Source organism: Psammomys obesus, unplaced genomic scaffold (genome assembly GCF_907164565.1).
Source record: "Psammomys obesus unplaced genomic scaffold, mPsaObe1.curated_primary_1811, whole genome shotgun sequence".
In the NCBI taxonomy this organism is placed as follows: domain Eukaryota; kingdom Metazoa; phylum Chordata; class Mammalia; order Rodentia; family Muridae; genus Psammomys; species Psammomys obesus.
This window is the reverse complement of record NW_026587216.1, coordinates 32,106,405-32,123,746: the sequence shown is the minus strand read 5'-3', so window position 1 is coordinate 32,123,746 and position 17,342 is coordinate 32,106,405. Positions and strand designations below refer to the sequence as shown.

General features: G+C 38.0%; 1 protein-coding gene and 1 non-coding gene across 2 annotated transcripts in view; both read left to right on the top strand.

Annotated features, from left to right (window-relative positions):
• Rb1cc1 (RB1 inducible coiled-coil 1) overlaps positions 1–17,342 on the top strand; it is a 69,387-nt gene that overhangs the window by 12,540 nt on the left and 39,505 nt on the right. Inside the window, exons 2-5 of the mRNA XM_055603195.1 lie at positions 10,230–10,339; positions 11,803–11,923; positions 14,897–15,023; positions 15,256–15,426. Of these exons, the coding sequence (XP_055459170.1) occupies positions 11,853–11,923; positions 14,897–15,023; positions 15,256–15,426 (369 nt within the window). The 5' untranslated portion in view covers positions 10,230–10,339; positions 11,803–11,852. The remainder of the gene's footprint in view (positions 1–10,229; positions 10,340–11,802; positions 11,924–14,896; positions 15,024–15,255; positions 15,427–17,342) is intronic.
• LOC129673790 (small nucleolar RNA SNORA8) lies at positions 2,691–2,830 on the top strand. Its single transcript, XR_008719719.1, has one exon. It is a non-coding gene; the product is annotated as a small nucleolar RNA SNORA8 (small nucleolar RNA).

The window sequence follows — 17,342 nt, the reverse complement described above, 5'->3', positions numbered from 1 at the left end:
ACTGCCAGAATGTTGAATGAGTTCTTAGCTATAAAACAGTGCTGTAGAGGGACGTGAATAAAGGCATGAAGAACCGGGGCTTATTTCTCTCATAAGTTTAAAGGCCATAGGCCTAATGTAGGAAGCCACAGGGGGATACTGGTGGAGTGGCCATCTAAAGGTGTGTGTTTAAGTAGATTTTATGAAGCTTTTTTAGTTGGGAGTAGTGTGGCATTAAAACAGACTCAAGCTTGTTCTATTGGTCTCCTGCTGTTAGTATTGTCAGGCTCAGGTACACAGTACTAAGTGCTAACTAGACAAGAGTAGAGTGGAAGGCAGGATATAGAGACATAATGACTCTTCGATATTGGGATCAGGAGACCGCATGATAGGAAACCATGTTTTTAAAGATTTGTTTATTTTATGCATAAGAGTGCTTTGTTGTTATGCATACCAGAAGAGGGAATCAGATTCCTTTACAAATGTTTTTGAGCCACTATTTGGTTGCTGGGAATTGAACTCAGGACCTCTGGAAGAGTAGCCAGTGCTCTTAACTGCTGAGCCATCTCTTCAGCCTCCACCATTTCTTATTTAATGTACATGTCTGGATATTTTTTTGGCTAATAAAGAAGTTGCCCCAATGGAAATGGCAGCTTTAAGAAGAGGTTCTGTGATGGAAGAGACTATCTGACAGAAGCTGGGTAGTCTTGATCTGCCTGTGACAGAATGCTTATAATGCTCTCAGTCCCCTCACAGTGTTGCTGCCACAGAGCTTGTCCCCCTCCCCTTACATTTTTTAAGCTAAAGATGGTAATACACCCTTCAATCAGATAGTTCCAGTTTTGTCTGCTTCCCTACAGCTGGCTTGAGGATATACTTTACCTTGTAGACTCCTGAGTCGGTAGGTACCAACCAGTCAAAATAACTTTCGTTTTCTTTGTTCTGATTTTTTAATTTTAAAGCTAGAAAGCTGGGTATTACCTGAGAATGCGAAAATCTTGAATACCTCTTATGTTGGTTAGGTGTTGGTGCACAGTGCAAGCTTATAGAAACAATGCGTTTATAGGAACCTGAGATTATTTAAATTATTACTGTTTGCTTTTTTAGTAAAGTGTATTTATTGCTTACTCTCTGCCTTGGATACGGGATGTTCACAGACTCTGTATTATGCATTACTAGATAGTATTTGTATTTCTGCTTGTGTTCATGGATTAGCTAAAAATGGTGTGCTGAGAACAAATACATGCTCAGTCCTTGTATAATTTAAGAGCATAATTTAAGATTCTCCTTGATTTCATGGGAAATAAAATTGTAAGTTCAGTCTTAATGAATTGAAATGTATTTATTTTGAGACAGTGTCTTGCTGTGTACCCCAGCTAAGCCTCGAACCCTATGTAGACCAGGCTGTCCTCAGGCTCACACTGAAATCCACCTGCCTCTATTTGGGATTAAAGGCATGTAACACCACGCCTGGTTTTGGAAGGCTTTTAGAGTACTCTGTGTATCAGCATGAGTGAAGATGGCCAATAAAGTGTGGAAAGAATTAGTTTTTGTCCATCATGAATAACAGGAGGACTATGTAGTACCTATTTATTTACTAGGTGTGCCTGGTATACAGACACTTTGCCAGTTTATGGAGGTATCACTGTAGACCTAGTTCTTTTCAGCAGGCTTTTAGAAGATGGGTTTGTTTCTGAGAAATCATTCCTTTGACCCTTTCAAAAAACAAGTAAACAGACAAAAAGGCAATTGATTGATGGAAACTTCTACCTCTATCATTGTTGTCCTATAGATAGGAGGAGTGGGAACCAGAAGTTCTTGTAAGCTTTACTTTTATATTGCAGGGTTTATTGTTTGTTTGTTTGGTTGGTTGGTTTTATTTTTACAGACACAATAAAGAAAAACCTGGCCATGGGAGACTAGTATATCCACACTGTATCGCAGTAGCATCCATTAGTTCTAAGCTTGCTTTAGTTAGACTTTTGTCTTCCTTTTCTCTTCTTATTTGGCATTGCAAGGAATGTTACCTGTTTTTGCAAAGAAAGCTGGACCTCAGAATACTTTGCTGCCTAGAAATAGTGTTACATGGATTTGAAAGATCAATTGAGGTTTTGTTTTTTTAGCATTCAGTTGTTTTTATGTCTATTGAGGGCATATTATGGCAGGAAGGTAACAGACATAGTGGTATATGTCTGTAATTCCAGCATTTCTCCGGCTAGAGCAGGGAGAGATCACAAGTTCAAGGTCTGACCCTGTCTCAAAAACATAAAAGTAGTATGTTTTCATAAAAGCTTACTGTTTTGTAAGACTGTTGCTAACCTAATATTTAAGAGAGATTTGTCATTTTTCATAATTTTCTCTCTAAACACTCCTCAACATTTTCTCTACACATATCTCATGTTTCCTACAATACCTACACAAAAAGAATGAGTAACCTCATGTTTATTATTAATGATAATAGTAAAATATTTTTTGTGTATTTTAATCACCTTGGAAAGTGGTTTTCTTTTTGTAGGGAGGGATTTAGATAGGATCTTTGTGTATCCCTGGCTGTCCTGGAACTCACTCTGTTAACCAGGTTGGCTTTGAACTTGAAGAGAATTTACTGATTTTAAAGACTAGCACCCCCATGCCTGGCCATCATTTCCTTGTTATTGTACTTACTATTTCCTTATTATTCTTTATTCTTATTATTCCTTATTATTCTTTATTATACTGTCTGAGTGTCTGTGCTCATCAGTTCCCTCCTGGTGGTGTGTTCAAAAGGCAGTGCAGTAGAAATTCAATATCTGGCATTGTTGGTTTTTTTGACTTTGTGCTTGTTAAACCTGGCATTTCTATTGATGGAAGTTTTAAAGAAAAAGGTGTGGGGTTTCTAATATTATTACTGAATTAAGGGAAGTCTGAATCTTTGCTTATATAATCTTTGTTTATAGAATCATTGCTTACCCTAACAAGTATCAATTGCTTAAAGGGTTATAATTATTCACAATAATACATTGATACTTTTAGCATGAATGTTGAATATGATTAAAATGATTTATTACTTTAATGTTTTATTGTACAGATTTACAAGTGAACAGAGTTAGTTTTAGTGAATATTTTGTATCCTTTTCACTTGCTGGGGGCCACCATTCAACATTAAGTTTATCTTTCAACAAAATTCATTTTTGCTCACCTTTCTTCACTTGTTTTATTTAGACTAATAGTTTAAATCAAGTATCATTTAACATGGTAGTTTTTCAGAGTTTATTTTGTTCTAACTACAGAACCATTATCAACCAAACGAAAGCAAGTTTCTAAATACTATTTTGATAATGTTGTGTGCTGGTCCCTGTGGAGACCAGAGGCAATGGATCCCTCTAGAGCTTGAGTTAGGAGCCACTACCCCAATATGGTGCTGGGAACTGAGCTCAGGGCCCCAGGAAAATTAGTAGTTCTTAACCCCCAGCAGTGTGTCCAGCCTGAAAAAGAAGGAAAATTTTCGATGAATGGGGTTTGTGCTAGGGTTCAAACTAAAAGACCCTGTGCATGCTGGGCAAGTATTCCATGGTAACAAACTTCCAGCTTGGGATTCTTTAATATCTAATACCCAACTTGGGCTTAGATTTCAGTGTTCGTCTAAAACTTGGCTTTGGTTAGTTTCTTTGGCTGTTTGGCTTTTTTTTCCCAGGTAGGTCTGTACATGCATTATTTGTAAATTTATTTTAATTTATTAAGAGCTTTTTTGGGGGGGAGCTGTTTTGTTGAAGAAGCTAGATTTATGTCCTAGGGAGTGACCATCATTCTATATTCAGTTGATTGTGTTTATACGGTGACTAATTAGGTTTTTATCTATTCTGTATTCACTGTATTGTTGATCGGTATGGAAACTTAATTTTGGGAGGTAGGCAACAAAATGTATCTAGTTAAATCATTTGAGATGTTTACATTATCATACCGTCCTGCCCAGAGTGCCAAGTGATCCATTCATGGCTTCTAGTCTTCCTTACTCTGTCAAAATTTCCCAGATTGCTGTAATTGTGTGGTCTCCTCAGGCACCAGCACACATATTCTGGACACTATACATATGTGCATGACATGAGTGTCCCACAGTAGGAGTCAAAGGACAACTTTAGAGTTGGTTCCCTCCTACCTTTAAGTAATTCTAAGGATTTAATCATATTTACGATCTGTTGATCTGTAATTTCAGTGCGAAAAGACTATCCTTATATTTCATCCGTACTTTTGTTGGTGTTCTTCAATGTAAGTATTCTGTGTGTTATCTGGTAGTGGGTTATCTTGAAGCACATTTCATTTAAGAAAGGTAAGAGCTTAACTTTTCTTTCTCCAGTTTTTATAATGGGTTCTGAAACTTGTTTACCAAGGTGTTTTATTTATTTTAATTTTTAAATTACATTTATTTGTTTTGTGTATATGGTCAGAGGACACACAGCTTATGTCTGTGGGTGTCAGGACAACTTGTAGGAGTCAGTTCTCTCCAGCTTGAATCGTGGGGATGGTCTCTGGTTGTCAGGCAGGTGCTTTTACCTGCTTAGCTACCTCACTGGCCCTAGGGGTTTTTGTTTGGTTGGTTTGGTTTTTTAAGGTATTGTTATAGATACATGAGTTTTTATGGATTTGAGATTATTCAGTTATTTCTAATAATTTTTATGATTAAACTGTGCTAATGAAAGCCATTATAATTTTTGTTTCTTTGCCTTTTTATCATGGTTTAATTTTTCTTGCCCCGTGGAACGTTAAGATGTTCTAGGCGTATGTGATTTGGACATTTTTTGCTGTAGAGTAAATTCAGCCACTTATTATGGCCCCTTTAGAAACCACAATGTGAGTGGTCAGTGAGTTAATCCAACTCTTGAGTTAGGAAAGACTCTGGAGACTGACAGAAAGCATTGTGATTCACGGGTCCTCTCTAGCTTTAGGTCAACAGACAAAACCCCCAACATCTGATGAGCACCGGGCGACTTGTGTGTAATAGCTCACAAACTTAGGAGAACATTATACTGAGTTACAACTTTTACAAAGGATACAAAATAAAGTCAGGCTGTTGCTTACAGAGAAATAGCCCTGCAGCTCAAGGTTTCAGAAGTCGCCTTGCTCACTTTTCTAACTATTCAGAAAACCATACTTTTCCTTTTTCTTCTTTCTGTCTGTTTGAAGCAAGCTTTCCTTAAGCATTTTGGAGTTAACCTTTCTACAGCTTCTGTTCTGTGGCTGCTTGTCTGCTTTGGGGCTGGGTGGAGCCTTATTGTGTGATTTGGTTTCTCTGTTATTCTTGGGCAGGACTTTGTTAGTTGCAGTTACTAGTGTGTAGAGAATCAGGGTGCAGATTCAAGAGGGAACTTCTTAGTCAAGCTGCCAGTCTTGGAATTCACAGTAGTCATCCCAAATCAGCCTTACAGTTGTAAACAGTGGATGAAGCCAGGCACTTTAATCTCTGCACTTAGGAGGCAGAGGAAGGTGGATTTCTGTGAGTTCAAGGCTACAAACGGACCAAGTTCCAGGACAGCCAAGGCTACACAGAGAAACCCTGTCTTGAACAAACAAACAAACAAACAAACAAATAAAAACAGACAACAACCAAAGAAAAAACAGTGGATGAAAGCATGGTCAGAGGTTGCTTTTCAACATATCTTTAGAAATTGTTGTACTTGAGCTAAATAACAAATGCTTGGCACTTATGTGTATAAAATATGAGTTGTGGCTGTGTGTCGGTGGCCTTGCCTAATATTTAAATAATATGGCCCTATACCGTGTTAACCTTTTTTTTCTTTTCTAGTGATTGAAGTTTATACTAGTTTAGATGCTATGCTTTCTTGGTAATTGCATTGTTATACTCTGTCTAATATAGTGCCTGATGTATTTAGTAGGTATTTCATTACTGTAAAGAGACACCATGACAATGGCAACTCCTATAAAGGAAAATATTTAATTGGGTCTGGCTTACAGTTTCAGAGGTTTAGTCCATTTATGTGCTGGAGGAGCCAAGAGTTCAATCTCTTAATCTGCAGGTAACAGAAGTGCCACTCTGGACTTAGTCTGAGCATAGGAGACCTCAAAGTCAGCCTCCACAGTAACACATGTCCTCCAATAAGACTACATCTACTCCAACAAGGCCACACCCCCAATAGTGCCACTCCCTTTAGGCCAAGCATTCAAATCGTGGAAAGACCACAGTAGGGAATCTCAATGAGTAACAGCCTTATTGGCAGTCAAAGATGGCATACAAATATAAAGAAGTGGATTATTACTGGCATGGATTATGGTAACCCTGTAAATCGGATACATATATCTGAGGAATATGAATTGGTAAAAGTAGCAAGTTAGTAACATAATCTAGTAGCTGTGAAATAATAAATGTTTCCAGTCAGGAATAGTGGTGTGTCCCTGTAATCCCAGCACTTGGAGCTTGAGACAAGTTTAGGGCTAGTTTGGGCTGCATAGTGAGGCTATTTCGCAACATCAAACAAACCAACAAATACTCTTTTAATATACCAGTTTTACTTCTTAAGAAATCAGTCTTTTCGAAAGAATCCTAAGTATAAGAAGTGAGCGTATGCTATGAGATTAAACTCTGAGTGCTAATAAGTAAATATATAGTGTAGTCTCAAAGGGGAATGTTTTGTTTGGCGTTAGTATTACATTGCGGACTATGAAGCATTTGTGATAATGCTTAACTTAAAGACCCAGGTGTGTTACCTGGAGACAGCAACTTGCCATTCCTACTGGATTTTCTACATTCAGCGAAAGACTAGTTACTCTTAACTATAAATAATTTTTAGTCAGTGTTAATGTGCTACTTTTCTATTGCTATGATAAAGTAGTACCATGCCCCCAAATAACCTATAGATGAAAGCGTTTATTTTGGCTTATAGTTGTAAAGAGCTAAGAGTATATCATGGTGAGGCATTGAGGACCAAGAAGCTGAGATCATATCTTCAGGAGCAATGTGAATTTTCCAATTCCTTGTCAAGTAATGGAATTCTTCTACCATGGTGCCACCTACTAAAAGTTATATGAACCCCCAAAATGTACCACCAATTAGGGACCAATTGTTCAGATATGTGAACCTGTGGGACATTTCTCATTTAGATGCTACCACATTCTACTCTCTGGCCCCATGTATTCCTGGCTATATCATAATGAAAAAATGCATTTATTCTAACTCTAAATGTTCCTAGAGTCTTTCCCAATCTCAACAGTTTACAAGTCCAAAGTCTTCTGAGACTGGCCCTTTCAGCATTGCTGTGTCTACAAGAATTGGCTAGGTAGTTACATGTTTGTGTTGGGCTGAGCCAAGTTGCTTTGAAAAGCTCCCTTTTTAATAGAGGTAAGGAGAAACATAATTACATGGAATATAAAGCATAACTAATGAAATAATGAGTTTCATGTGATTGCCTATCAAAGAAAACAGGTGTGTGTGTGTGTGAAGGTATGGCAGGAGGAAAGAGTGATCACACCAGAATGTGTAGAATTACAGGGACTGAAAGAATTCTAACCAGGAAAAACTACCTCCTGAAGGCTCAGAGATGACACTTACCAACTTGTTTGACCAATATGGTATTTAGGCCTAGAAGGATGAGAATAGTAAGTTTGCTGTCTTCAATATTTACAATAATTGTTAACGGCTAAAAAGCCTTGGGTTATGTAACTTTGAGTCAGCACTCATTAACTTATGATACTAACTTCTTAGTTTTCTTACCATAAAACAACAATGTGAACATTAGGCTTTTTCCCCCCCAAAGATCAATGAATGTGTTTAAGGAAACCTAGAAAACTGGACATGGTAAAGACTGCCTATAATCCCAGCATTGGAAACTCAAGACAGAAGGATGAAGATTTTGAGTGTGGTCTGGCCTAAAACCTGAATGCCTATTTCAAAAAACTTGAAACCATATAAACTAGCTTCCTAGGATGTTGTAAATACTTACAGACTGGTAGCTGCTGCTGTCAGCTGATTTCAATAAAACTTACAGAGCAGGGGAACCTGGATTCATTTAGCATTTATAACAAGGTTCTCTTTGTCTTTCTTTTTTCAATTTTTTTTTATTTCTTAGAATTTATTCACTTTGTATTCCAGCTGTGGCCCCCTCCCTCGTTCCCTTCCAATCCCATCCTTCCCTCATTCTCCCTTGCCTTCCCCAAGTCCACTGATAGAGGAGGTCCTCCTCCCCTTCCATCTGACCCTATCAGGTCTCATCAGGACTGGCTGCATTGTCTTCCTCTGGGGGAGGTGATCAAAGAGCCAGCCACTGAGTTCATGTCAGAGACAGTCTCTGTTCCCTTTCCCAGGGAAACAACTTGGAGACTGAGCTGCCATGGGCAATGTCAGTGCAGGGAACCTTTCTCTTTGTCACTGTCCTTTCCTGGTAATGTTGGATGAGAGTAATCTTTTGTGTGGCTCAGACTGCCCTGTAACTTGCAATTTTCTTGCTCTGTGGCTTTAGTGTTGATTTCAGGCTACACTACTAATACAGCCTTGCTTCCTATATAGACTGTTATCTTTGAAGGCAGTGAGAGATAGTGTATTAGAGATGTGGAAATAAGAGACAGATTGAACAGTGTTGTAAGTATTGAGAATCTTGTTTTAGTACAGTAAAAGTAGGCATAGGAGTAGATAATCTATAAATATGTAAGTGTTAGCATTGTCAGGATAAGGTCTGGAAGCTTAGAGGTTAGGAGCACGGGCTGTACTTGCAGCAGTCCTGAGTTCAGTTCCCAGCCACCGCATGACTCAGCCATCTATAATGAGATCTGGAGCCCTCCTCTGGGGTGCTGGCATATTCGTAGGCAGACCACTGTATACATAATAAATAAATTTTTAAGAAATTTGTCATGATAGCTGTGCTAATGTTTGTGCCTGTTAGAAGCACTAGAGTGTGGTAGACTAGGTGAATGCAGATTCAGTAAGCAAAGAGAAATGAAACATTAAAAGCATGGAGAATTAGGAGTTGAGTTTTACAAAGATCCAGATTGAAGATGTGTGTATTATGAAGTGATTGGATATGTTGAGCTTCAGAGGGTTCTTATAGATGATTCAAACTTGGGCTAGGTTTGAGAGTTGGTAGTCAGCAGTGTAAGTATCTAAAGCCATAGGAGTTGTACACATTCTGTTTTACACAGGATGGGGGCCTGATACTCCAACTGAGATGTTGGAGACCTACAATATTATGCCTCACCCTGTGTTCTTACATTAATTTTTTTCTTATTCTCATAACATACCTTTGGTGAGATTGTACTGTATTAATTATCTCTTGCTGAGTAATAAATATGTGCTGAGTAATATAAATGTGTTTATTTTAAGCAACAAACATATTATTATATCTAGACCTTGTATTTTGTAGGATGATCAGCTGGGAAAAGTTCTGTTTAGAGTCATGTAGTTGTCAAAATTCAATCCATTGAGAATTCATTGGTCTATATATTCTTTATTTTTCTTACTCTTTATTTTGTGTGTATATGCATTTATATGAGTGTGTGCATGCCACAGTTCATGTGTGGGAATTGACTGGACAGTTTGAGGGAGTTCATTTTTTCTACCGTCCACCATCAGTCTTTGGATCGTGTAATCTTGTGTGACTGGGCCATCTAGCCCACCCTAGGTACTGAAATGGTTGAAGTGTCTAAAAGTAATGAGAGTGTATTAAGAGATGATTGTCCATCAGGGGTGAATACTACTCTGGTAGAGTTGGTTCCCAGCAGTGACTTTGGGTGTGCCTTGCCTGCAGTTACAGCTCCAGCGCGACCCAGCGCCTTGGGTGTAGTAGTCACTTGTATTTATATGCATGCACACAAGTATATGCACACACGCAAATAAACACCACTGAAAATAATTCATCTTCTCAAAAAAGGCTATGAGGCGTTTCCTGGCTCTGCAGCCTGGGCTCTTCCTTACTGTTGTTACTCTAATCGTGTCTTTAGTGTAGCCCAAGATGATCTTGAGTATTCCCTGATTCCCCTCCTGTCACCATACCTGTCTGATCATTACACTTTACAGTGTAGAAGATAGCTGTAGAGAAAGCAATTACGGAAGTTGATTTGGTGACGATTTTGTCTTTAGTGGAACATTAGAGGTCTGCTTCATAGTTGTGGATTCAGTAAATATGCAGATCAGGCAGAGAGCTATAATAGATGGCAGGAAAAGATAAAGGAAAAGAATGTTTATATTATTTATATTGTTTATATTAGCTTTATATTCTTTTGACATGAATTATTTCTCTATAATGACTTTGAAATTTCTTTTTTTCCAGTTCTCTGGGTTTCATCAGTAATGCCACTCAGTTGCTAATATCAAGCAAGCACATATAAGACACTTGTAATCTTTTAAGAAAAGTAGTAGTGCTCTTCACAGTACCTGGAGGTAAGTCACACTTAGACTTTCACAGCTGTGTTTTTGATGCACTAATGACACATTTTAAGACCTTTATTTGCCTTTTTTTTACCTAAAAAAATTTTTTTGAAGACCCAGAAGGGAAGACAATAAATATAACTAGTCTGAGAGGTTAATGTCATCATTTTTTATTTGTCTATAGGATTTCTTTTCTGCTTGTTAAAAAATATTAAAATAATGACACTCTTAAAGTCCAGTCTTCGTATTTTATTATGAAACTTTCATAAATGACTTTTTAAATTGAACAAGTTAATGGCAGAGTAGCTTAAAATTTTTCTATTTTGAGATTCCTAGTTTATAGACAGTAGTAGAGGATGATCTTTTGTAATTAAGGATGTATTTATTTTTTATTTTCTGTTTGTGTTTGCCTGCATGTATGTCTGTGCCTGGTGCTTTCAGGGGCCAGAAGAGAACATTCAATCTTCTGGGAAAAAAACAGAAAGTTGTGAGCCACTATAGGAGCTCTGGGAATTGAACCTAGTTTTTACAAGAGCTGCAAATGCTCTTAACCACTGAGCCATCTGTCCAGCTTCGTGCTGCTGGCTTTTGAGGGTAAGAAGGGGGTTTGATAAAAGGTTCTTGTGGAGTAATCTAGCTCATTATGGAGACAGAATACAGATTAAGCAGCAACCAAGTAGAAGGAATTGGGGGAGGGTGACTTTCTTTAATTTGAAAGTAGTGGCTGTTCTGTGTCTGGGTGTGTGTGTGCACAGTGTATGCTGTCTATGTATGGTCTTGTATCGAGGCATTATCCAGGCCAGAGGAGGATGTCAGTTGTCTTGCTCTGCTACTCTTGTACCTTATTCCTTTGAGACAAGATCTGTCTCTAAACCTGGCAGTGTACAATCCCCACTGAGCTTCCTGTCTCTTCCTTTCACAGTGTTTGGATTATCAGCTTGCCCATGGCCTGCCCTGCTGTTTACCTGGGTGCTTGGTACTTGAACTCATATCCTTGTGATTGAGCAGCAAGTGCTTTTACCTGCTGAGCCATCTTCCCAGCCTAATAAAGACTAATTTTATTTTTGTTGACTTCCTGAAATAGGAAGAAGATGGAGCAGTGCCTTGGGGGTTAGGTTTTTATTTGTTTTGAGATCAAAATAACTGCTTCTTAGGCTGGCCTGCAACTTAATTAATATGTAGCCCAGGCTGGTTTTGAACTCCAAGCCATCTTCCCATCTCAGCCTCATGAGTGCTGGGATTACAAGTATGTAATCCCCTTGCCAACATAGACGCACATTGTTTTTATGTTGTTTTAATCCTCAACGGAGGATTAAACCTAGAATCTTTCACATAGAAATCAATTATTCTGTTGAACTACAACTCCAGATCCCCGATTTCTAATTTTATTTTTGTTGTAGAGTAAGACTGTTCTATCATAGTGATGAAGGTATTTGAACTTGTTCTTGAATTATTCCCTTTGTTTTTTCGCTTAGGAACGACATCGAAGGGTGAGGTACAGCTCACAGATTCCAGAAAGATCATCATGAAGTTGTATGTGTTTCTGGTTAACACTGGAACCACTCTGACATTTGACACTGAGCTAACTGTGCAAACGTGAGTTGTATTTCACTTATCCTCTGGTTTTTCATCTTGACTTACTGAAAAGAATTACCTTGTTTTGAGAAAACATTCCACTGTGGTAGGGATGGCATAGACAATAAGAATACTTACTTTGCAAATACAATCTGAGTTTAATGCCCATAGCCCACATAGGAATGATAGTTTGGTATCATAGTGTGCTCTTGTAATCGAACTTTGGGAAGATCCTTGGGACTATCTGGATACAAGATAGCCTAATATGGTGAACTTCAAGACAGTGAGAGATGCTATCTTTAAGGAGGTAAATAATCTTCCTGAGGATTACATGAAGCTTTCGTGTAACATCCTGTTCATGGGCATATGCACCTACACTCACACATGCATACATATGCGAACATCTAAAAACTCTACTTCTGAAACAACTTGGGGATAGAGAGTGTGCTTGCGACTAAAGAGCACCTGTGGCTCTTGAAGACAACACAGTTTGAGTCCCAGCACCCATGTGGCAGCTCACAACTCAGTTCCAAGGGATCCAGTGCCCTCTTCTGACTTCTGCAGGCACCAGAAACATAATGTAATGCACAATACACATAAAAAAAAAATAATGGAAATCAATAAATCTGTTCTTTTCAAATAATCAGTCTATAATAATAATAAAAAAAAAGTAGCCAGCTGGGAATGGTAAACACACTTTTTATCCCAGCACTCACCTTGGAGGTAGGCAGATAACTGAATTCCATGACAGCCAGGAATGCACAGTGAGACCTTGTCTCAATACAAACAAACAAATAAACTGTAACTGTATAGCAAATCTTAAATCTTAAGTACCCTTTCCCTACTCATCATATGTAATTGCTATTTTCTGAAATGCTAAAGTTCTTTAAATTGTGCTTTGTAACTTTTGCATGACTATATTATTCACAATAAACATATATAATTTGGCTATTCCAAATTAAAAGTTTATTGCAGCAATATGCATTACTTTGCTGTTTGCCGTAATTTGTTTTAAAATTTTGTGTTACATTTTATTTGTGCACATGGATGTGAGCCATCTTGTCCATTTGCTGTTTTTATTCTTGTGAATAAAGTCAGTGAGTTTGTTGTGCTTATCAATGAGAGAATAAAACAAATGGACTATTTTTCTCTAAATTAGCAACTCATTTCTAATCATTTTCTGTTTTGACCAGGATGTCAAATATTTGACTGAATGTTCTTCTAAGTTTATAAAATGCAAAGATTACCTCTCAGAGTAAGGTGGAATTATTTTGAGGTTTTATAGGAAGAAGAAAAGCAGTACACACCACTTTCAAGGCCATTTACCTTCTTGAAATGATTTGATCACATTGCAGAACATTTACATACTGAATTTACTACAAATAATTGGCAGTAAGATGTCTAGAGAGATGGCTCATCAGTTAAGAGCACTGTTGCTCTTGCAGAGGACTAGGTCCTGTTCATAGAACAGACTCAAAACCAACTCTAACTCCAGTTCCAGGGTATCTAATGCCTTCTTTTGGCCTCTGTGGGCACAAGACATACATGTGGTTCATAGCCATGTGTATATGTGTATGCAGGAAAAGCACTCCTACACAAACTAAGAAGTGTTTTGTTTCTTAATGGTACTAAGGTTGGGGGGAGAGCCTCAATATTTCTGTCTCTCTCTGAGAATTTGTAGTTAGTGAGTGCTGGAGGCAGAGATATTTTCTTTATTAGTGGATCCACTACTAAGTTGCTTATACACCTGTATATGCCCTTGAAGGTACCCTAATTAAACTTAAAAGGGGGCGGAGCAGAATGAGAGTAGAAGAAAGATGGGAAGTATACTGAAAAGGAAGGAGACTAATGAGAGTGGAAGGGAGATAACAGGGTGTCCAGCATGCAGAGACAGATGAATCTGTAGTGTTTGCTGTCCGCCCAATCTAGCCAAAACAGTGGGAAATCCCAACTCAAAATATGACGGAAAGCAATGGAGAAGACACCCAGCATCAATTGCTCATATCCACATTCAGTCACAGGTGAACATATCAGTAAAAATACCAAATACACCAGTAAATACACCAAATACACATGAACACACAAATGCTACTAAGGGGTTATTTTATGATTGTTTCATACATGGTGCAGGCTGTGTACATTGTTCATGTGTGGAGATGTGGAGATGTCTGATGTCTTTGCTTTGTTACCCTCAGCACTCCCCCTGCCCCCGTTGAGACTGTCAGAAGAGGGGCCACTTTCCTTGAACCTGGGGCTTTCTGATTGCCTAGCCTGGCTAGCCAAAACATCACGCTGGTATTGGGGCTACAGACTTGGACCACCACTCTGCTTTTATATGAGTGCTGGAGATTCAAATTCAGATTCTTTTGCTTGTACAATGGGCACTTTACCACAGAGCTATTTCCTCCGCCCTTACTTGTGTTTTAAATACATTTGTTTTTATTAATATAGTTTTATTTTGAAAGTGATAACTTTTCTCAATATCTAATTCCAGTCTGGCCTAAAACTTGCCAGACTCCTTCTGGGATTATAGATAACATATGGCTATGAACTCTTTTTTTTTTCCCCCACATGGCTTAGATTTAATGTACTTTCTATAATGTATTGTAAAATCTTAATCCAAATCCTTGATTCTGAGTTCTACCAAGTTAGATGCCAACTTAAACACACATGTATGTTCATTAATACCTTTTGCCATTATGCAAAACCCAGAAAAGTAATTGTGTGTGCAGCTTGTATTTTATGGACTCACTTTTAGATGTGACAGCGTAGGAGTTTAATTCATTTAATAGTGAATTAAATAGGCATTTAATTGATTTAATTCCCAGTCAGCCAGTTGATTGTGGTATCTAATTTTAAGAACAGAAAATGTTTACTGCTGGTTTTTGAGAAAATGTTAGACTGAAATTCTGTAGTCTTATTGTGTGTATTGTTTTATGAAGTCCTTTTATCTAGGCAGTAGGCATATGTAAATACTCGATTTTGTTTTTCTAGTGTGGCTGACCTTAAGCATGCCATTCAAAGCAAATACAAGATTGCTATTCAGCACCAGGTGCTAGTGGTCAATGGAGGAGAATGCATGGCTGCAGATCGAAGAGTGTGTACTTACAGTGCTGGGACGGTAGGTGGCAGAGCCCTGTACTGTGCAGCCTGCCTTCTCAGCAGGCGGGGATCAGGGATGCTGTTTTGTGTTAAGGGTGGTTTGCTGGGACGAAGGTGGCAGAGTTCTGTATTGCATGTTCTGCCTTCTCAGCAGGCGGGGATCAGGGATGCTGTTTTGTGTTAAGGGTGGTGTGCAAGTTCATCATTTATAACATCTATATTTCTATAATTTCTCCATTTTTTTGATACAGGACACAAATCCAATTTTTCTTTTTAATAAAGAAATGATCTTATGTGACCGTGCACCTGCTATTCCTAAAACTACCTTTTCAACAGAAAATGACATGGAAATAAAAGTTGAAGAGTCTCTTATGATGCCTGCAGTGTTTCACACTGTTGCTTCAAGGACACAACTTGCAGTGGTAGGATATAAACAGTGCTTTTTACTAATTGCTCCTGAAGGCATTCAAGTCGAGCTAGCGGGGAAGTCAAAATTACTTTGGTAACATGAAAAATACCCAATTTTTTTCTTCTTATAATTTTTTTTAATATTCTTACTATTGTGTTGTATTTTATTGTGTGTGCACTTGTGTATACATGTACATCCATGAAAATCATAGAGGTCAAAGAACATCTAGGTTCTCTCCACCATATGGTTCCGGGGATTAACTCAGATACTTGGTGGTGAGCTCCTGTACCTGAATGCTGTCTCACAGGCCTCTTCTTAAAAACAGGATTCTTTGTAACCTCCTCTTCTACTTAAACGTAGTGTTTAAGAGCATGTGTTGTTCTTCCAGAGGACCTGGGTTTGGTTCCCAGGACACGTGTTGGATGACACACAACTGCCTGAAACCCCAGCTTTAGGGCCTATGATGCCTTTCACTCCACAGGAGCCTGTACTTATCTGGTGTACACACACATACACAATTTAAATTAATAATAAAAAAAAAACCTTTAAAATATTTATTCATACTTTATGGTTAATATATTAAATTTTAAAATTTTATTTCTCTGCATTACTAGATAGCGTGAGAAAGTTGTCTTAAATATGACTTGGCCAGCATTGCCTTTAGTTGGTGATAGTCAGATAATTAATTTTGAACATTTTTTAATAGATTACATACCCATGTTAGAATAGACAGTAGAGCTCAGATGGCTTTAATAACAATTGTTTTTCCTTATCTGTTTCTAGTTCTCGGAGAAGGAGCCGAGTTCTTTTCCAGTCCGTACGACTTAAACCATTGCTTGCAACCCCCATATATTGTTGCAAATTACTTTTCTGTTTTATTAGAGGTTTTTGTTTTTAGATAGGGTCTTTCTAGAGACTCCTGAAATCCTCAAACTCTCAGTCCTCCTGTCTTAGCTCTGATAGTCCTAGAATTACAGGCATGCGCTATGCTTTGTGTTCTCTTATAATTTACTTTTACTGTACTGTAGTGCCATTGACTCCAAGCTAGCAAGAAGTTGTTTGTTTTACTCTTAGATAAGGAAGAAAATATTTCTTAGAAACTATGAAGTAACACAGTTTATATTCTATTTTAAAAGGGTAGTATTTAGTAAAGTTTCAGTGTTAGGAATTCGATTTGATGTGGACAGAAGGTTCTTTTGTGGCAGGGAGAGGTTAGAACAATTTGCACATTACAGTCAAAGCACACTGATTTATTGGACGCAGAAGGGAATGAATGCTGGTGAAGTTGCTCTTGAGTGAGCAGCGAGCTTTTCTTTGAGTTTTTATTTAATATTTGTCTCCGTATATTAGTCATGGACTTTAAAGATGTTTTTCTTCTTGTGAGCAAGCATTCTGGCTTTGTGATTTTCTGGGTAGTAGGAAATGACTTAACCCAGGATTGCTGAGTCCATTCTGTTGCTGTCATCATCATAACCGTTGAGTCAGGCTGAGGTCAGGCGGCATCATTTTCTTATATAAACTTCTTGGTCTCCTAAGAAAACATAATATTAAATATTTAATATATTTTAACTGATTAGAGGGAATGGTAATAAAATGTAAATCAATAAAAGCATGAAAAACGAGTATACAGGGAAAAGATAGCAGGATTATTCTCATGTATTAAGGATGATATGTGAGCTGTGTGGTTTCTCTGTGTAGCCTTGGCTGTGTTGGAACTCTGGAGACCAGGTTGGCCTTGAATTCAGAGATCAGCATGCTACCACTTCCCAAGTGCTGGGAGTAAAGGCATGTGCCACCACCTGGCTATTTTCTGAATATTCTTATTTTGTGCTTTTGTATTTTCTCATTTCTAATTTTCATTACACATACAGATTGACTCCACTAAGGGTCAGCAGGTGTCATGGGTGGGTGATGGCTGATCCTGTTCCA